Raw genomic sequence first — 22,639 nt, forward strand, 5'->3', positions numbered from 1 at the left:
TCACAATTTTGTACCGATACTTGCCTCTCTGTTGCCGAACCTTGCTTGCCTGACCATTCTACTCACCAGTGGGCCCTCGCCACTGGTGAGGTGTTAGCTACACCAGCTCCTCTGGTGAAGCAGTTCTGCTAGGCTGCAGTGCAGCCTTAATTACTTGCCCCCCTGGGTGATCTGTCATGGTAGTTTTATTGCGTATGCTAGGCTGCAGTACAGTTTGATTCACCCATTCCGCGGGTGGTCACTTGGCTGCAGTACGGTCTGAACCGTCCGCTCCTTGGGAGATTCTATCCCAGTTTTCTGTATCCCCGGCTTGCTGGGGTTTGTACTTTATTATACGGATGGCCTGTGTATCTTAGTACCTCACCAGCATCTCTGGCGAGGTCTTGCCAAACTACACTGTTATATCTGTTGTTTGTTCTCTGAGGGCTCTGGAGGTCTGGCCGTGCTTAGCAGGGCCGTGAGGCTGGTGCCAGCCAGCACCTCTGAAGAGGTCTAGCTTTTATTAGTCTTAGCTAGTGTCCACCTGCTTCTCGGTAGGGGCCTAGTCGGCGTGGTGTCTGAGGCTCATCAGCTCCACTGATGAGCACCTGTTATGTATTTACTATCCTCACCTGCTCCACTGGTGAGGTATAGCTTAGTGATTGATGGTACCTTCTCAGCTCCTCTGGAAGGTTTAACCAAAGCGGTCTGAGTCATTTGTGTCACCTTTCCAGTTCCACTGGAAAGGCCTAGGGTAGCTTATTGCTGCCAGTTAAGCTAGCTCCTCTGCTAGGACTAGTTTGCTATCTGGTGTATGTCTGTTATTATCTGTCTGATTGGTTCTTGTCTCTCGCCGGCACTCCTGGCAGAGACCAGCTATACTACCTCTGTATTCTCTGTCTGTATCCTTCCCAGCCCCACTGGGGAGCCTATTGTCTATCCGTCTTGTTTGTGTGAGAAAACGTGGAAAAGCCGCCGCAGGTGCTCAGAGCAAGGCGGCTAATTCCGCGTCCAACGCGGCAGGTTACGCGCGTGGGCCTGCATCTGTTAGCATGACTGAACGCGGAGAAACCGCCGCATGTCCTGAGAACAAGGCGGCGTCCGATGCGGCGGTTTGCACACAAAGGCCTACATCTGTCAGTATGGCTGAACGCGGAGAAACCGCCGCATGCTCTGATAGCGGTGCGGCTGGTTCCGCGTCCAGCACAGCGGATGGGTTACAACACATGTCTGGTGTGGCTGGGACTGATAGTCCACACAGGTTCAGAAGGACGCGTGCGCTGAGAGGCAGAGCTTTTATGACAGCCAGAAGGGAGTCAGCTGACCAAGCCGGTCAGCTGACAATTCTATCAGTTCTCATTGGTCCAGCACTTAGGGGAGGCGCTGGAGAGCGCTATAGTATATATATACTGGGTGCTGGTCATTTCTCTGGTGTCTGTCGTTGCGATCACTACGTGGTAGCACTCAGACCTTTTTGTCAGAATCTGTGTTATTCTCTAGACCAGTTACAGGGTGTTGATGATCACGGACCTCACACCTCAGACTAGGAATACTGTATATTATCTGAGTTTTCCTTCAGACTAGTTCCAGGGTGTTGATGATCAAGGAACTCACACCCAAGACTAGGAATTAGCGTTACCATCTTGTCATTATTCAGACTAGTTCCAGGGTGTTGATGATCAAGGAGCTCACACCTAAGTCTAGGCATTGTTTGATTATTTGTTATGACTTTCTGCTTTCCTGACCACTCTTCTGATCACTGATTCGGTACCTCGCTATATCTGATACTCTGTTGCCAAACCCTGCGTGCCTTAGGATTACCGAATCAGTCTCCTGTCTTTGTACTTTGTCTGTCCATGTGTTGCCGACCTGGCTTGCCCGAGATAGTTCACAGATCTGTCAGTGACACTTCATCATTGGTGTCACTCACACTCAGGTCTTTCCCACTCTCAGCCTGACTTCTCCCCTTGGGAAACCTCAGGCCATTGGTGGGAGTCTGTTCTTTGGGCAGTATCCCTTACTGCCTTGCACTCTCTATACGGGTGCTCTCCTCAAGGTATTACTGTTGCACCAAACACTCATATTACTCAGGTGTCCAGAGGTTAGAGATATATCAAATTATCGGTGATACTGCAGATCATCAATCATCGGGTATATATCTGTATTCTCGGTGATACTGCAGATCACCGATAATCAGATCCTCTCTGTGTTACATCAATCGTTACAGTTTGTATCCAGATTGTTCCTTACCAACTCCTCTGGTAAAGTCCTGTATAATCATTAAAGTTACGGTTGCACCAAACACTACACACTCTGCTCTTGGTCTTGCTATACTGGTATTATTGGTGATTCTGCGGATCACACATAATCGAGTATAGCGTCTGCATTGTTGGTGATTCCACAGATCACCAATAATCAGACGTCTGAGTTGTGGCACTAAACCGTCACACTTGGCTGCTAGAAGGTGCTTCAGCAGCTCTTTCTAATTATTTTTGTGAAACATTATCCTATGTACTCCAATGTACTCATTTTACCAATCAAGAAAACATTTTCTTATTTTCGGCCTCTTTCAAAGTAGGACGTTGCGTTTTGATGCAACGTTAAAGTCGCAACGCAAATTACAATGCAACGCCCCAGAAAAGTTGCACCGCAACTTAATGCCCCGTTATCGTCGAATACAGTAGAACATACAGGCAATGAAAAGTATGCTTCCAAGTAATTGCTGAGTATGTACAAACAGTCTAACGCAGCTAATAATGTGTATAACGCACAGCATGCAGCACTTTTACTTAACGTGCAGCGTTAGACACCAACGCCACTTGTGCACTGTCAATGGGGCATTGATTTTTCATTGCAGTGAGCAGGGACGGATCTAGGGGGAGGGGGGCAGACGGGTCTCTTGCCCCAGGCGCAGTTTGTTGAATTCTTAAAAAGGCGGCAAAATTTGGATTGGGAATGGCAGTTTAGGCGCCAAAACCTGACCTCTAGGCGCCAAAACCTGACTTTGCCCCAGGCGCAACTTGGTCTAGATCTGTCCCTGGCAGTGAGTTATTCTGCATTAAATATTGTTTTAACGTGGGACTTTAACATCGCACTGTGATAGAGGCCTTAAAGTGGTTGGAAAGCCAGCATTTCTACTTTGCTCTTTTTTTTTTAGCCGAACATCACTTAAATAGTTAAACAAAGCACTTTGTCCTGCTATTCAGCTTCAAATCCACATCCAAACTGGAGATAACAGTATCTTTGTTTACATTCCAATGTTGTTACAATGTGTGTAAACACAGGGTAACAAGTGAAAATGAGCTCTCTGTGAAGCTCTCTGTGCTTCAGGCACACACAGTTCAGAAAAACTCATTAGAAGATGTTAATATATAATAAAAAGCAGTTTGAATAAAATGGAATGCCAGCTTTCAGGGCAAGATAAACTACACTTTGGAAACTTGTAATTTGTAAACAGACAATATTACTTATGCACAAAAGCAAATATGATAACTGTATGAGTAGTAAAAAGTAGGAAAACACATTTTTATTGAAAGTTATGTTGGAGTTTCAGACCACTTTAAAAAAGGGGTTAAAGTGAACAAACTTGTCTCTACACATTCCTGTCTAGGACATTCTCGCCATGGTTCATTGCGTAATGCATGGATTTTCTTGGTGAAAAGCCAATATTTGGTTGTTTCTTCACTTTGCCCAGAGCATGGGCTGGTTGTGACTGAGCTCAACCACACCCAGCTCATGTTCTGGGCAAAATGAGGAAACCAAATATTAACTTTGTACAAAGCAAATCCATGCATAACTCAATGACCTAAGAATGGAATGTTCTCATCAGGAACATATAAAGGAACTTGCAGGGTAATCCTGCTGGGGGCACCAAAAGAACTGTAAGTAATGTCAGCAGAAAATTGAAAAACAAAAATTTCCTACCCATTTCTGACTTTGGCTTGGAACCCACTACAAAACGCTATCGCTAATCGCAATTGCTAGCGTTTTTAATGAACATTTTGTAAGCGATTTCATGTTTTCTGGCGATTTTGGTAGCGATTTTAAAAAGTGTAAGCATTTTGCCAGCGATCGTGTAGCGATTAGTGTTTTTAATTCTGATTGGTCCTTTCATTAATTTTAATTTTTTTACAATGTGCAGTAAATTAAAAACGCTAGCAAAATCGCTCTGTGTAGTTTTTGACGAGCGATTACGCCAGCGTTTATATACTTTACATTGCAGAAATGGTAACGCTAAATGCTACATGCTAAAAATGCTGCATTCCCTGCGTTTGCGATTTTGGTAATCGCAATTGCTCCAGTGGAATTTGGCCCATCCATTAACATTAACTGAGCGTTTAGGGAAATTTCTAGCGTTTTGAATCGCTCCCTAAACGCTAAAAAAAAAAAATCGCTCTGGTGTGTTCCAGCCCTTATTAAAGTATGGGTCATTTAGGAAGAAAAACCATTAGATCGGGCACTGCAGTTGTTGCTGATTTATTCAGTATCCAAATAGTGTGCAGTGAATTGCAAAATAGTTGTTCCATACAAACAGTAGGTGCATTCTGCATTGTTAGCAGTCATTCAGATGGTGCATAAGTAACATCATAAGCAGGGCCGGCCTGCTCATGAGGCGGGGTGAAACTTTTGCCTCAGGCGGCAAATTTCTAGGGGCGGCATCCGCCCGTCGGAGGGTGCGGGGAGCCGGCCGCCCAGCTGGAGGGGTAGCGGGCAGGACGGGGGTATTGGGCCTAGTGGCGGGGAGGGGGGTCGGACCCCCCCCCCTCCCTCGCCTGGGTCCCCGTCCTCCGCTCCCCTCCAGCCTTAAATACATCCGAACTAGCGCAACTCGTAAGAGGCAGCAATAATATTTTTTAAAATTTGCCTCAGGCGGCAAAAAGTCTAGTGCCGGCCCTGCTCGTAAGAGGCAGTGGGTGGGGAGGACTCACCTCTTCCTCGATCCAGCGGGCGCTCCACTGACGTCACTTCCTGCAACGCCGCCCACTGTATTGTAAATGGACGGCGCTGCAGGAAGGGACGTCAGTGGAGCGCACTCTGGATCGAGCGAGGAAGAGGTGAGTCCTCCCCGCCCACTGCCTCTTACGAGAGTTGCGCTTCTGATGTATTTAAGGCTGGAGGGGAGCGGAGGACGGGGGACCCCGCCGCTAGGCCCAATACCCCTGCCCTGCCCGCTACACCTCCAGCTCGGCGGCGGCGGCAACCCCCACGGGGGGGGGGGCATCAGCAATAATTTTTTCAAAATGTGCCTCAGGCGGCAAAAAGTCTAGGGCCGGCCCTGATCATAAGTAATGGCAATTGTGTCCTACCATTGCTGAGGTAGAAGGCGGTGGGTGCAGGGCGATAAAACGGGCAGCCTAACGGCCATTTCGCACGACGGTGCTTCTTCCGAGACTGATCCATTTGACTTATTAAGGCAACATGACTTATACATTTAACCTCCTGGGTGTTACGGACGAGCTCATCACGAGCTCAGGCCCTAGTGGGCCGATTTGCACAAATTTTTTTTTAAACATGCAGCTAGCCCTTTGCTAGCTGCGTGTTTGTTGCGATCGCCGCCGCTTGCTGTTGATCTGCTGCTACCCGCCACAAAAGAGCCCCCCCCCCCCCCGCATACCCCTTGGGGTGGATCGGGACTATGGGGTGGATCGGGACTCCCCCTGACGTCACGATCGTCGCCATGGCAACGGGGAAGCCCATACAGGAAATCCCGTTCAGAACGTGATTTCCTGTTGGGTATTTGCGTCGGCGGCGATTGGAAGGGTGGGTGGGAAAGCGAAGGGAGGGGGGGGGAAGCATGTAGCTAGCGCTAGGCTAGCTACATGTTAAAAAAAAATTAGCTTCAAATACCCTCCCGCGGCTGTGCGCCGAAACAAATCAGAACACCAGGGAGGTTAAAGTGTTGTCTAAATCGATCAGTGTTGTGCTTAATATAAAATGAACAAATGCACCAGCTAATTTGAAAATGGGAATATCCCTCACGCCTGCAATAGATAAAGAACACTAAACAAAATATAAAAAGCGCTAGGTGCGTATGAACCGCATAGCAATAGTGCTGCTATTGACGTCCGTCAATAATATTGCAGACAATTGTCCTTGTGGATTTATTTACAGTGATTAACGTTCTGTGGGATGCAGAGAGCGTTCTGTTCAGGGGCCTTTCACACTGGGACGGTGCGGTATTTTTACCACACCACACTGAAGGGCAATGAAAGTCTATGGGGAGTTTCATATCGATGTGGTGGGGCACGATGCAACAGAAGTGATGCTTTCACTGCACCCTCAACGCTTGGGCAAACCTACATTACTGTGCGGTACTGCTACCGACCTGTGGCAACCTGCGACAGTCCGGAAGTCATATAAGTCTATGGCGGCGCATATAATTTAAAATGCCCGCCACAAGTATTTGCTTGCGCAGAAATGTATTTTATCAATACGCTTCTGCGCACGTGATCACTTTGGCCACAGGAAGAGATTGTAACTGCCTGCTTGTTCAGCTTCCAGACGGGGATTACCAAGTACTGACGCGTAATACCCGAAGGCCCCCGAATGCATGTTTTTGGCAATGCGTCCCCCGCTGCCACCAATCCTCAGTCTTAAACCAGCCTGAGAGTGTGTATAAAATCCAGGTTGTCTTAAGCCTGGTACACACTTTCAATTATGAAACTTCAATGTAGTATGAAGGTCAACAGATATTGAACACTCTAAAAATATTGAGTAGGTAAAGTCTCAAACTACAAGGAGGTGTAACAATTGGTCAGTAATTGGCCAATTGTAATTAAAAGTGTGTACCAGGCTTAAGACCAGATCGCGGATCAGTGTAGTAGCCCACACTCTGAACATAACACTCTCTGAATACCACAGAATGGTAATTACAGTAATTAAATCCATGAGGAGAATTGTCTACAATACTATCGAAGGACCTGCTGTAACGATTGGTGTCAGCAAGCACAGATATTCTGATTATAGGTGATCTGCAGTATCACCAATAATACAGATGCTATACCTGATTATATGGTGATCTGCAGATCACCAATAATGCAAGTATAGCGTGACACGATACAATTGTATGCAAGAGGGTGCTTGGTACAATAGAGTAACTCTATAGGGCACAGAGACAAGCTGGAACAGCAGACAACAATAATAATATACAGCGTAAATTCAAGTTTGTGGAAATATCCACCACACCGTAATTCTTCAGAGGCGTGGTTACCTCTGAATGGGAACCCCGTGTGTGAGATCCTCCAAAGGACGGAGTGGAGGAGTCTCAGCCTCTAGCAGCAAGGGTTTGCTAGTGGCGGTCGTCTCAAAGAGGCAAGCCTCTGATAGAACCCTACAGTGGGAGACATTCCACTGAAGGGAGAAAGGTCAAACAAAATGAGGTTCGGCAACAGATCAGGCGGCAGCAGTACAGAAACGTGAGACAAGAGAATAGTCGGAAACCAAGCCAATAGTCGATAACGATACGGGCTGGCGAAGTACAAAATCAGGAAGCAGAAGAGTAGTCAAGACAGGCACAGAATCATACACGAAAAATCAAACAGTATAATATGTGTATATATTGGCGATAAACCAATATATAACATAATACAGAGACAAAGCTGGCTAGGTCTGAGTGCTGACACAGGGTATCGCAAACACAGACGAAGTGTGATTGAAAAGCACTTCCTTATATACTGCCTGGGAGAGAAGTCTCCACCCCAGGCAGCAACCAATCAGAGCAGGCTAAAATGTCAGCTGACCTCCAGGTTAGCTGACACGCTTTCTAAGAGTATAAAGGCGTGTCTGGCATGCGCGCGCACCCCCTAGAGGCAAGATGGCAGAGCCCTGGTGAGCAGCATGCTGGTGAGTTTGGAGCAGAGTGCTCGGACGGGTTTGCGCAGCGGATGCGGATGAATTTCCGCATCACGTGTTGGAAGGTCCGTTTGCCGGACTGGATGCGACCATATTTCCGCAATCCATCCGGCGTTGCGGATTTTTTGTTACACCTGCACAGTACACAAACTGTTTACAGAGTGCAGGCTATTTACAAAGGGCAATAGATTTAGACAGTGTCCTTTACCCGCACAAATATCACATTCATTTGCAGAAAGTTTGCATGAAATTTTTTTGCATCAAATTTGCAACAGCAAGGTGCTGCCAGTTTCAGTTTATGACATAAAAGATGGGAGGGGAAAAGTTATTATCATAAAATACAAAACACTTTATTATTCACCATAATACAAAATTATTAATTAATTAAAATGACCAGAACACACATCCGGGTGAAGCTGCCTCTGAAATTGGGGCCACAATTAGTGGTGCCAATTACCACAGTGAAAAAATCTGTGATATAGGAACTAGCTAGTTCAAAAAGTTTTGTTGGGGATCCCCTATTCAAAAAATCTCTGATCCAAGTTTGTTGATGATACACAGTTCACAGCTAAATGCACTTTCTAGAAACATTCAACAAGATTAACTGTTGTGGAAGTATTTAGCCTCTCAATTGCGAGTGTCAAAGACCAACATGCAGATCCACTAAAGTGCAGTCCTTATACAGGTTCCGTTGCAATGTATTTATAATCATGGATAAGATCAGATGGAAGAGTCCACCAAGATGCAATCTTTATATTGGTCCCAACAAATAAGAGAGTCCGCCAGGAGGATACAATCCTTAGGCCTCTTTTCCATGAACTTTTTATAGGCAGTGAAATGCCACTCAAACTCTCACAACTGCTCACTGCTGCCTGGCAACCAGAGCCGGGACATGGTCCTCCAGCACCCAAGGCTGAGACACCATAGTACTCCCCCACACCCACCACACACTGATTGCTATTAGACTTAGGGCTCGTTTCCACTGTTGCTGTGCGGAATCGCCTGGATTCCACCACGGATGAAATCGCATGTGGATGCATTTCCGCATGCTGTTTTTCCCGCGATTTTGCATGGCTAAGAAGCAGGCAAATTTAACAATGTCACTGCCTGTGTAAATTTCCATAACATTACATGCGAAATCGCGGGGAAAACTGCATGACAAAGCTGCATGCGATTTCCCTATTAAAAGCATTCGCCCGCATTCCAGCCGCACGCGAAATCTGATGGCTCTGCCGTGCAGATTTCCCCCGCACACCAAAACGCACCCGCACGACGCACAAGTGGAAACAATCCCATCCACTTTTATTGCCTATGCGATTTAGCTATAGTGGAAATGAGCCCTAAGAGGTGCCCCAGGGCCCCCAACCCCCGAAACACCTTAATCTCTAGTTATCTGGCCTGCAGTCACTGCCATTTATCCTCTTTTCTTATTACTCTCTGCTTCAAACATATTAGGGGAATTATAGCTGAGTGAGTGGTGCGCCCCCTCCTACACTGCTGGAGCCTCTCTCACCTCTGCCTCGGCCCAGCCCTGCTGGCAACTGCTTACTGCTGCCTGGTAACTGCTGACTGCTGCCTGGTAACTGCTTGCTGAGCACAGAGCTCAACAGTTCGTGGAAAAGAGGTCTTATGCAGGTGCTGTCTCAATATATTCTTAATTGGACACCACAGGTACAGAATCAAAGAAGCAGGTCTGCCAACACTCAGTTCTTGTATAAGGCCTCTTTTCCACAAACTGTTCTGCTGTGGGTACTTATCCGTTAGCCGGGCGCATCCTCTAGGTGGCGACAAAACTCCACCAGAGTTACATCTTTCCCTACTATCCATGTCGGCCTGGAGGGGGAATAGTAATTAGCGCCACCTGCCGGGTGCGCCCGGCTAACGGATAAGTACCCAGCTGTGTGTTCGGCAAGCGGTTACCAGGCAGCAGTGAACAGTTACCAGGCAGCAACAAGCAGTTACCAGGCAGCAGTGAGCAGTTGTGAGAGTTTGAGAGGCATTTCACTTCCCTGAAACAGTTTGTGGAAAAGAGGCCTAAGTTCTGTCTGATTATTTAGCATTCATAGGCGCATGCTGCCAGTTTCAGTAAAAAAAATTTAAAAAAACATTCCGCTGCACTTGACACCTATTTATCCTAACGAGCTAACAGACCTCAAAGGTTCTTTTTTTGGTGCTTGGATTTTATATGTTTTAGGCTAAATACACACTTGAGATAAAAGTCTTTGGAAAAGGCAAGATCACAGACCAATTTTACCCTTATTCCATGAGAGCCATACTCTACACAGTCTTCTATTGAGCTGAACTCCCCATCAGATAAAAATGTTTGCAAGATGCTGCACACACAGATGCTGTACACATTCAACAGATCAGTATCTGCAAAAGATCAGTTCCTGCAAAATATCTGTTGTTGCAAAATGCATTCATAGTCTATAGGCCACATACACACATCAGACTATAGTCTTTGGAAAATGAAAGATCACAGACCAATCTTACCACCCTTCATGTAGTATGAGAGCCATACCTACACAGTCTTTTCTATGGAGCTGAACTCCCATCAGAAAAAAATCTTTGCAAGATGCTGCACACACAGATGCTGTACAGACACAAAAGATCAGTATCTGCAAAAGATCTGTTCCTGCCAAAAATCCATTCCTGCAAATTGCAATGATAGTCTATGAGATCTGCAGATCATCATACACACATGATTTAACTGACATTCATCTGCAGATCAAGCAATCATCTGCAGATCTGAAAATCCATCCTGGTGGATCTGATCTGCAGATGAATGTCTGTTAAACAAAGGTGTGTATGATGATCTGCAGATCTCATAGATGCAATTTCCAGGAACGGATCTTTGGCAGGAACAGATCTTTTGCAGATACTGATCTTTTGAATGTGTACAGCATCTTTGTGTGCAGCATCTTGCAAAGATTTCTGTCTGATGGGAAATTCAGCTCCATAGAATAGACTGTGTAGGTGTGGCTCTCATACTACACGGAAGGGGGTAAAATTGGTCTGTGCTCTTTCATTTTCCAAAGACTATGGTCTGATGTGTGTATAAGGTGTATAAGCCTTTAGTCTTGGAACCCACTAGGGATCGATGCAGCGCTTTAAAATCGCCACAGCACTGTGTGCAGCGATTCTTAGGGCATTTGCAAATGCGATACCCTGACGCTTGGAAGCGCGGTATGGTAACCTGTACAGCGCTTCCGATTTGCATTTTTTTCTTTAATAAAAACGTATTATACTTACCAGGCGTCCTTCCGTCCGTAGCCCCACCCCCTAAAGGAAGCGTTGATAGGTGCTTCTCTATAACCAATCAGAGAAGCGCCTGTGACCTCTTCCTTTAGTGGGTGGAGCTATGGACAGAAGAAGGAAATACAGAGGACCAGTAAGTATAATAAAGTTTTTTTTAAAGCTAATCACGTGTACCCTCCCCCCCCCCCCCCCCCCCAGGCGCTGCATAATTGCTTTGATAAGTGATTAATGCAGCATTTATGTACTTAGCATTGAGCGCAAAAGCGCTCAAAATACTGCATGTCCTGTGATTACGATTACCCCTAATAGCAATTGCGCTAATGGATCCCCTCCATTTACTTTCATTGGCAAAGCATTTTTGGGAATCGTCAGGGATCGATGGCGATCCCAAAACGCTGCCAAAAATGCCCTAGTGGGTTCCAACGCTTAACCATTTCTTTTTTTTTTATTTTTTTAAAGACCCTCCGATTTTTTTTACTGCAGTGTGTGGAGGCAGTATGTTTGTGGTCTGATTGAATGTTAGAGTGATTGTAGGTGCTTACCTATTTACAAGGCCCGATTTATACTTTTTGTGCCCATAGGCCAAGTATGTTGTGACTCCCCTTTCATGTGCAGCATCACCCCTCCCCTTACATGTGCAGCATCACCCCTCCCCTTACATGTGCAGCATCACCCCTCCCCTTACATGTGCAGGCCCTATTTCATGTGTACCGTCCATGTACAGCAGCCCCTCTTTCATAAACAGCTCCCTTGAGCATCAGTTTCCTGTTTTATGAGTTGCTCCCCATTTTGACTATCCTCTTTCATGTGTACTAACTCCTCCTTCATGTCCATTTGCCCTGCAGCCGCCCAAGTCCCGGGCCGCTGTGACCTTTCCAGAAATCTGGCCCTGCCTATTTATATTTGAAATTATATCAATGTTTTACTTGCTCGTGAAGTGTAACACTAAACGTATTTTAAACTGAATCTCTGCTGCTACATGTCAAGATTCCTACACACTTGGTGCTTTTTTTATTTTGTACTTTTTTTTATTGTTGTCAAAGGGAATTACTCTGTGTGTGTGTTTTTATTGTGAAATAACCGCCATCAGATCCCCATGCAGCAGCAGCCTCCTTACCATCCAGGTAATGCTTACCTAATCTGCTCAGTATGAGAAGAAATCATATTGTTCTGGATTCGTCAGCAGAGGCTGAATCAGGCGTCATCACATTCCACTCTGTTTCCAAACAAGAAAAAGTGTGTGCATTCAGCAGCATGGAGTTTACCAGCGATGTCACTCTCCATCTAGCGCTGGCCCTCTGTGCTTTTCTCTCCTTTATTAGCCTCAGGTGGTTTCGGAGGAGTGTTCAGCTTCCACCTGGTCCGACCCCCCTGCCTCTGATTGGGAATATTTTACAGCTAAGCGGAGGAAACTTTGTGACTTTACTGCTAAAAGTGAGTAACATTCAGCAGCTGGATAATCCCGAGGGCATGCTTAAAGTGATACTGAAGCGAAAAAGAAATGTATGATATAATGAATTGAATTCGTAGTAATGATAATTAATAGAATATTAGTAGCAAAGAAAAGAGTCTCATAATGTTACGTATATATATATATATATATATATATATATATATATATATATATATATATATATACACACACACAGGTCCTTCTAAAAAAACTAGCATATTGTGATAAAGTTCATTATTTTCTGTAATGTACTGATAAACATCAGACTTTCATATATTTTAGATTCATTACACACAACTGAAGTAGTTCAAGCCTTTTATTGTTTTAATATTGATGATTTTGGCATACAGCTCATGAAAACCCCAAATTCCTATCTCAAAAAATTAGCATATCATGAAAAGGTTCTCTAAACGAGCTATTAACCTAATCATCTGAATCAACGAATTAACTCTAAACACCTGAAAAAGATTCCTGAGGCTTTTAAAAACTCCCAGCCTGGTTCATTACTCAAAACCGCAATCATGGGTAAGACTGCCGACCTGACAGCTGTCCAGAAGGCCATCATTGACACCCTCAAGCAAGAGGGTAAGACACAGAAAGAAATTTCTGAACGAATAGTCTGTTCCCATAGTGCTGTATCAAGGCACCTCAGTGGGAAGTCTGTGGGAAGGAAAAATTCTGGCAGAAAACGCTGCACAACGAGAAGAGGTGACCGGACCCTGAGGAAGATTGTGGAGAAGGACCGATTCTAGACCTTAGGGGACCTGCGGAAGCAGTGGACTGAGTCTGGAGTAGAAACATCCAGAGCCACCATGTACAGGCGTGTGCAGGAAATGGGCTACAGGTGCCACATTCCCAGGTCAAGCCACTTTTGAACCAGAAACAGCGGCGGAAGCGTCTGACCTGGGCTACAGAGAAGCAGCACTGGACTGTTGCTCAGTGGTCCAAAGTCCTTTTTCCGGATGAAAGCAACTTTTGCATGTCATTCAGAAATCAAGGTGCCAGAGTCTGGAGGAAGACTGGGAGAGGGAAATGCCAAAATGCCTGAAGTCCAGTGTCAAGTACCCACAGTCAGTGATGGTCTGGGGTGCCATGTCAGCTACTGGTGTTGGTCCACTGTGTTTTATCAAGGGCAGGGTCAATGCAGCTAGCTATCAGGAGATTTTAGAGCATGTCATGCTTCCATCTGCTGAAAAGCTTTATGGAGATGAAGATTTCATTTTTCAGCACGACCTGGCACCTGCTCACAGTGCCAAAAGCACTGGTAAATGGTTTACTGACCATGGTATTACTGTGCTCAATTGGCCTGCCAACTCTCCTGACCTGAACCCCATAGAGAATCTGTGGGATATTGTGAAGAGAAAGTTGAGAGACGCAAGACCCAACACTCTGGATGAGCTTAAGGCAGCTATCGAAGCATCCTGGGCCTCCATAACACCTGAGCAGTGACACAGGCTGATTGCCTCCATGCCACGCCGCATTGAAGCAGTCATTTCTGCAAAAGGATTCCCGACCAAGTATTGAGTGCATAACTGAACATAATTATTTGAAGGTTGACTTTTTTTTGTTTTAAAAACACTTTTCTTTTATTGGTCGGATGAAATATGCTAATTTTTTTAGATAGGAATTTTGGGTTTTCATGAGCTGTATGCCAAAATCTACCAAACACACAGGAGATACTCACTTCCCAAACCGTTCTCTGCTGCTTATATAAAGCCTGCAGGCTGCTTGTAAGCCAATCAAGAAGTGCACATACACATTACACCTAGTCTGCAGTGATTAATTCAAACAGAAGCTGAGCTACTCAGCTAGTCATAGGAGAGGGTTTCAGTTGCATATAGACAATGGCTATATGGCCAGCAGGGGGCACCAGCGTGCAGGATATACCCTCTCATCTGCCCCCCTCCTAACTAAACTGCATGGGAATCTACATTAAAATTTAAAAACAATAATGGTGCACAAGCCAGCCTGGGGCCCCAGGAACTCTCACTGCCCGGGGCCCCAGAACCAGCATGCAACACCATATGTGAGCGCAGCCAAGCCCTGGATCTGCCACACCCAGGAGCTTGTCCCCAACTGCTCTGAAACTTACCAAACACACAGGAGATACTCACTTCCCAAACCGTTCTCTGCTGCTTATATAAAGCCTGCAGGCTGCTTGTAAGCCAATCAAGAAGTGCACATACACATTACACCTAGTCTGCAGTGATTAATTCAAACAGAAGCTGAGCTACTCAGCTAGTCATAGGAGAGGGTTTCAGTTGCATATAGACAATGGCTATATGGCCAGCAGGGGGCACCAGCGTGCAGGATATACCCTCTCATCTGCCCCCCTCCTAACTAAACTGCATGAGAATCTACGTTAAAATTTAAAAACAATAATGGTGCACAAGCCAGCCTGGGGCCCCAGGAACTCTCACTGTCTGGGGCCCCAGAACCAGCATGCAACACCATATGTGAGTGCAGCCAAGCCCTGGATCTGCCACACCCAGGAGCTTGTCCCCAACTGCTCTGAAACTTACCAAACACACAGGAGATACTCACTTCCCAAACCGTTCTCTGCTGCTTATATAAAGCCTGCAGGCTGCTTGTAAGCCAATCAAGAAGTGCACATACACATTACACCTAGTCTGCAGTGATTAATTCAAACAGAAGCTGAGCTACTCAGCTAGTCATAGGAGAGGGTTTCAGTTGCATATAGACAATGGCTATATGGCCAGCAGGGGGCACCAGCGTGCAGGATATACCCTCTCATCTGCCCCCCTCCTAACTAAACTGCATGGGAATTTACATTAAAATTTAAAAACAATAATGGTGCACAAGCCAGCCTGGGGCCCCAGGAACTCTCACTGCCCGGGGCCCCAGAACCAGCATGCAACACCATATGTGAGCGCAGCCAAGCCCTGGATCTGCCACACCCAGGAGCTTGTCCCCAACTGCTCTGAAACTTACCAAACACACAGGAGATACTCACTTCCCAAACCGTTCTCTGCTGCTTATATAAAGCCTGCAGGCTGCTTGTAAGCCAATCAAGAAGTGCACATACACATTACACCTAGTCTGCAGTGATTAATTCAAACAGAAGCTGAGCTACTCAGCTAGTCATAGGAGAGGGTTTCAGTTGCATATAGACAATGGGTATATGGCCAGCAGGGGGCACCAGCGTGCAGGATATACCCTCTCATCTGCCCCCCTCCTAACTAAACTGCATGGGAATCTACATTAAAATTTAAAAACAATAATGGTGCACAAGCCAGCCTGGGGCCCCAGGAACTCTCACTGCCCGGGGCCCCAGAACCAGCATGCAACACCATATGTGAGCGCAGCCAAGCCCTGGATCTGCCACACCCAGGAGCTTGTCCCCAACTGCTCTGAAACTTACCAAACACACAGGAGATACTCACTTCCCAAACCGTTCTCTGCTGCTTATATAAAGCCTGCAGGCTGCTTGTAAGCCAATCAAGAAGTGCACATACACATTACACCTAGTCTGCAGTGATTAATTCAAACAGAAGCTGAGCTACTCAGCTAGTCATAGGAGAGGGTTTCAGTTGCATATAGACAATGGCTATATGGCCAGCAGGGGGCACCAGCGTGCAGGATATACCCTCTCATCTGCCCCCCTCCTAACTAAACTGCATGGGAATCTACGTTAAAATTTAAAAACAATAATGGTGCACAAGCCAGCCTGGGGCCCCAGGAACTCTCACTGTCCGGGGCCCCAGAACCAGCATGCAACACCATATGTGAGCGCAGCCAAGCCCTGGATCTGCCACACCCAGGAGCTTGTCCCCAACTGCTCTGAAACTTACCAAACACACAGGAGATACTCACTTCCCAAACCGTTCTCTGCTGCTTATATAAAGCCTGCAGGCTGCTTGTAAGCCAATCAAGAAGTGCACATACACATTACACCTAGTCTGCAGTGATTAATTCAAACAGAAGCTGAGCTACTCAGCTAGTCATAGGAGAGGGTTTCAGTTGCATATAGACAATGGCTATATGGCCAGCAGGGGGCACCAGCGTGCAGGATATACCCTCTCATCTGCCCCCCTTCTAACTAAACTGCATGAGAATCTACGTTAAAATTTAAAAACAATAATGGTGCACAAGCCAGCCTGGGGCCCCAGGAACTCTCACTGTCTGGGGCCCCAGAACCAGCATGCAACACCATATGTGAGTGCAGCCAAGCCCTGGATCTGCCACACCCAGGAGCTTGTCCCCAACTGCTCTGAAACTTACCAAACACACAGGAGATACTCACTTCCCAAACCGTTCTCTGCTGCTTATATAAAGCCTGCAGGCTGCTTGTAAGCCAATCAAGAAGTGCACATACACATTACACCTAGTCTGCAGTGATTAATTCAAACAGAAGCTGAGCTACTCAGCTAGTCATAGGAGAGGGTTTCAGTTGCATATAGACAATGGCTATATGGCCAGCAGGGGGCACCAGCGTGCAGGATATACCCTCTCATCTGCCCCCCTCCTAACTAAACTGCATGGGAATTTACATTAAAATTTAAAAACAATAATGGTGCACAAGCCAGCCTGGGGCCCCAGGAACTCTCACTGCCCGGGGCCCCAGAACCAGCATGCAACACCATATGTGAGCGCAGCCAAGCCCTGGATCTGCCACACCCAGGAGCTTGTCCCCAACTGCTCTGAAACTTACCAAACACACAGGAGATACTCACTTCCCAAACCGTTCTCTGCTGCTTATATAAAGCCTGCAGGCTGCTTGTAAGCCAATCAAGAAGTGCACATACACATTACACCTAGTCTGCAGTGATTAATTCAAACAGAAGCTGAGCTACTCAGCTAGTCATAGGAGAGGGTTTCAGTTGCATATAGACAATGGCTATATGGCCAGCAGGGGGCACCAGCGTGCAGGATATACCCTCTCATCTGCCCCCCTCCTAACTAAACTGCATGGGAATCTACATTACAATTTAAAAACAATAATGGTGCACAAGCCAGCCTGGGGCCCCAGGAACTCTCACTGCCCGGGGCCCCAGAACCAGCATGCAACACCATATGTGAGCGCAGCCAAGCCCTGGATCTGCCACACCCAGGAGCTTGTCCCCAACTGCTCTGAAACTTACCAAACACACAGGAGATACTCACTTCCCAAACCGTTCTCTGCTGCTTATATAAAGCCTGCAGGCTGCTTGTAAGCCAATCAAGAAGTGCACATACACATTACACCTAGTCTGCAGTGATTAATTCAAACAGAAGCTGAGCTACTCAGCTAGTCATAGGAGAGGGTTTCAGTTGCATATAGACAATGGCTATATGGCCAGCAGGGGGCACCAGCATGCAGGATATACCCTCTCATCTGCCCCCCTCCTAACTAAACTGCATGGGAATCTACATTACAATTTAAAAACAATAATGGTGCACAAGCCAGCCTGGGGCCCCAGGAACTCTCACTGCCCGGGGCCCAAGAACCAGCATGCAACACCATATGTGAGCGCAGCCAAGCCCTGGATCTGCCACACCCAGGAGCTTGTCCCCAACTGCTCTGAAACTTACCAAACACACAGGAGATACTCACTTCCCAAACCGTTCTCTGCTGCTTATATAAAGCCTGCAGGCTGCTTGTAAGCCAATCAAGAAGTGCACATACACATTACACCTAGTCTGCAGTGATTAATTCAAACAGAAGCTGAGCTACTCAGCTAGTCATAGGAGAGGGTTTCAGTTGCATATAGACAATGGCTATATGGCCAGCAGGGGGCACCAGCGTGCAGGATATACCCTCTCATCTGCCCCCCTCCTAACTAAACTGCATGGGAATCTACATTAAAATTTAAAAACAATAATGGTGCACAAGCCAGCCTGGGGCCCCAGGAACTCTCACTGCCCGGGGCCCCAGAACCAGCATGCAACACCATATGTGAGCGCAGCCAAGCCCTGGATCTGCCACACCCAGGAGCTTGTCCCCAACTGCTCTGAAACTTACCAAACACACAGGAGATACTCACTTCCCAAACCGTTCTCTGCTGCTTATATAAAGCCTGCAGGCTGCTTGTAAGCCAATCAAGAAGTGCACATACACATTACACCTAGTCTGCAGTGATTAATTCAAACAGAAGCTGAGCTACTCAGCTAGTCATAGGAGAGGGTTTCAGTTGCATATAGACAATGGCTATATGGCCAGCAGGGGGCACCAGCGTGCAGGATATACCCTCTCATCTGCCCCCCTCCTAACTAAACTGCATGGGAATCTACGTTAAAATTTAAAAACAATAATGGTGCACAAGCCAGCCTGGGGCCCCAGGAACTCTCACTGTCCGGGGCCCCAGAACCAGCATGCAACACCATATGTGAGCGCAGCCAAGCCCTGGATCTGCCACACCCAGGAGCTTGTCCCCAACTGCTCTGAAACTTACCAAACACACAGGAGATACTCACTTCCCAAACCGTTCTCTGCTGCTTATATAAAGCCTGCAGGCTGCTTGTAAGCCAATCAAGAAGTGCACATACACATTACACCTAGTCTGCAGTGATTAATTCAAACAGAAGCTGAGCTACTCAGCTAGTCATAGGAGAGGGTTTCAGTTGCATATAGACAATGGCTATATGGCCAGCAGGGGGCACCAGCGTGCAGGATATACCCTCTCATCTGCCCCCCTCCTAACTAAACTGCATGGGAATCTACATTAAAATTTAAAAACAATAATGGTGCACAAGCCAGCCTGGGGCCCCAGGAACTCTCACTGTATGCCAAAATCATCAATATTAGAACAATAAAAGGCTTGAACTACTTCAGTTGTGTGTTATGAATCTAAAATATATGAAAGTCTAATCATTATCAGTACATTACAGAAAATAATGAACTGTATCACAATATGCACATTTTTTGAGAAGGACCTGTATGTATATATATATATATATATATATATATATATATATATATATATATATATATATATATATATATGTATGTATAGATAGATAGATATAGATATATAGGGAGTGCAGAATTATTAGGCAAATGGGTATTTTGGCCACATCATCCTCTTTATTCATGTTGTCTTACTCCAAGCTGTATAGGCTCGAAAGCCTACTACCAATTAAGCATATTAGGTGATGTGCATCTCTGTAATGAGAAGGGGTGTGGTCTAATGACATCAACACCTTATATCAGGTGTGCATAATTATCAGGCAACTTCCTTTCCTTTGGCAAAATGGGTCAAAAGAAGGACTTGACAGGCTCAGAAAAGTCAAAAATAGTGAGATATTTTGCAGAGGGATGTACCACTCTTAAAATTGCAAAGCTTCTGAAGCGTGATAATCGAACAATCAAGCGTTTCATTCAAAATAGTCAACAGGGTCGCATATAAATTTGCCTCAGGCGGCAAAAAGTCTAGGGCCGGCCCTGGCAACATCACTGGAGTGCCCAAAAGCACAAGGTGTGCAATACTCAGAGACATGGCCAATGTAAGAAAGGCTGAAAGAAGACCACCACTGAACAAAACACACAAGCTGAAACGTCAAGACTGAGCCAAGAAATATCTCAAGACTGATTTTTTTAAGGTTTTATGGACTGATGAAATGAGTGAGTCTTGATGGGCCAGATGAATGGGCCCGTGGCTGGATTGGTAAAGGGCAGAGAGCTCCAGTCCGACTCAGACGCCAGCAAGGTGGAGATAGAGTACTGGTTTGGGCTGGTATCATCAAAGATGAGCGGTTGGGGCCATTTCAGGTTGAGGATGGAGTCAAGCTCAACTCCCAGTCCTACTGACAGTTTCTGGAAGACACCTTCTTTAAGCAGTGGTACAGGAAGAAGTTTGCATCCTTCAAGAAAAACATGATTTTCATGCAGGACAATGCTCCATCACACGCGTCCAAGTACTCCACAGCGTGGCTGGCAAGAAAGGTTATAAAAGAAGAAAAACTAATGACATGGCCTCCTTGTTCACCAGATCTGAACCCCATTGAGAACCTGTTGTCCATCATAAAATGTGAGATTCACAAGAAGAGGAAAACAGTACACCTCTCTAACCAGTGTCTGGGAGGCTGTGGTTGCTGCTGCACGCAATGTTGATGGTGAACAGATCAAAACACTGACAGAATCCATGGATGGCAGGCTTTTGAGTGTCCTTGCAAAGAAAGGTGGCTATATTGGTCACTGTTTGTTTTTGTTTTGTTTTTGAATGTCAGAAATGTATATTTGTGAATATTGAGATGTTATATTGGTTTCACTGGTAAAAATAAATAATTGAAATGGGTATATATTTGTTTTTTGTTAAGTTGCCTAATAATTATGCACAGTAGAAGTCACCTGCACACACAGATATCCCTCTAAAATAGCTACTTTCAAAAATATTCAGCTTTGAAATTAATGAGTTTTTTGGGTTCATTGAGAACACGGTTGTTGTTCAATAATAATAATACAACTTGCCCAATAAATATGCACTCCCTGTGTATATATATATATATGTGTATATTATATATATATATATATATATATATATATATATATATATATATATACAGTATATATATATATATATATATATATATATACACACACATAAACACACACACACACACACACACACACACACCTGCTCATAATGTTCACACGTACACAACACAGAACCTGAATTATCAGCATATAACAACAGTTCCCTCCCTTTTTGGCTGCTGTCATAAGCCTATACGCTATGCTACTATTGATAATGCTTTTAATAACTTTGTAATGCATCCTAACACTATATGCACTTAATGCACTGCACTTTTCCCTTGAGAAAGCTTCCAATTAGGAAGTGAAACATGTTGGGTTTTTCATGTATGGTGGGGGTTTTTTTGTAACAGTTATTATCTGGTTGACAGTGGGAGGAGTATTTGACTCTTTATATTATTACCTACTGTGTCAACCTTCTATGTAGATACTAATATGACAGTAATCCTAGTTTTTTAATGTAATAATAAATGTTAAGTTTTATCCTTTTGTGAGGGAACTGTTGTTATATGCATAATGTTCACACCCCTGGCACATTTTGACTTAAAGTTACTTTTATTCAACCAGCAAGTCATTTTTTTACATTGTCTCCCAAGAGATAAAAAGACGATGTACAAGAGGCATTATTTTGGGGGGAAAAACACATTTCTAAGCTTTTATTTACAATTGAGCATTAAGTGTCCAGTCCAAAATTATTCATACCTTCTCAAATCATCACAGTCTGGGAATATCAAAAGTTCTATAACATTCCAAATAGTCCAAGCTGTTATAAAGCATCCTAATTATCCTCATTAATTGGGAACAGCTGTTTAATCAACTCAACAGGTGAAAAATAGCAGCTCTCTGCAGTTGGTTTGTGGACAGTCATGGCTAAGACAAAGGAGCTCAGTGAGGACCTGCGGCTGCGCATTGTAGCTGCTCACAAGTCAGGAAAGGGCTACAAGGCTATTTCTAAATGTTTTCAAGTTCCAGTGGTTACAGTACAAAGCATTGTTAAAAAATACAAGATGTTCCACACTGTGGAAAGTCTCAAGAGGATGTGGTCGGAAGCCATAAGTGACACCTGTGCTGGCCAGTAGGATAGTGAGAGGTGAAAATGAATCCAAGGATCATCACCAAGGCCATCCTGGTGAATCTGTGCTCTGCTGGTGGCAATGTCTCAAGACAGACAATCCAACGGACACTGCACACTGCTGGGTACCACACATGCAGACCAAGGAGGACGCCACTTCTCCAGATAAGGCACACAAAAGCTCACTTGGTCTTTGCAGATGCTCATCTGGACAAAGATGAAGACTTCTGGTCTTCTGTGTTATGGTCAGATGAAACAAAAATTGAATTGCTTGGTCACAATGATTTTTTTTTCTCCATTTGGCATAAAAAAGGGAGAAGCCTTCAACCCAAAGAACACCATCCCCACTGTCAAACGTGGTGGTGGGAACCTAATGCTTTGGGGATGGTTTTCAGCCAATGGACCACGGAACCTAATCACAGTAAATGGCATTCTCAACAACATCAGGCAGTCTGCAGAAAAACTTGGCTTTAGGCACCAGTGGATAGAGATGGCCTGAACGGTTCGCCAGCAAATGGTTCCAGGCGAACTTTGGGTGGTTTGCGATCGCATGCAA

The 22,639-nt window shown here is 45.3% G+C and overlaps 1 protein-coding gene across 1 annotated transcript in view; it reads left to right on the forward strand.

Moving 5' to 3' along the window:
- The first annotated feature begins 12,263 nt into the window (after positions 1-12,263).
- The window catches only part of LOC137528910 (cytochrome P450 2G1-like), a 79,210-nt gene continuing 68,834 nt past the window's right edge, over positions 12,264-22,639 (forward strand). The window contains exon 1 of the mRNA XM_068250674.1: positions 12,264-12,522. Within this exon, the coding sequence (XP_068106775.1) occupies positions 12,343-12,522 (180 nt within the window). The 5' untranslated portion in view covers positions 12,264-12,342. The remainder of the gene's footprint in view (positions 12,523-22,639) is intronic.

The sequence above is a fragment of the Hyperolius riggenbachi genome, chromosome 8 (genome assembly GCF_040937935.1).
Source record: "Hyperolius riggenbachi isolate aHypRig1 chromosome 8, aHypRig1.pri, whole genome shotgun sequence".
NCBI classification, from domain to species: domain Eukaryota; kingdom Metazoa; phylum Chordata; class Amphibia; order Anura; family Hyperoliidae; genus Hyperolius; species Hyperolius riggenbachi.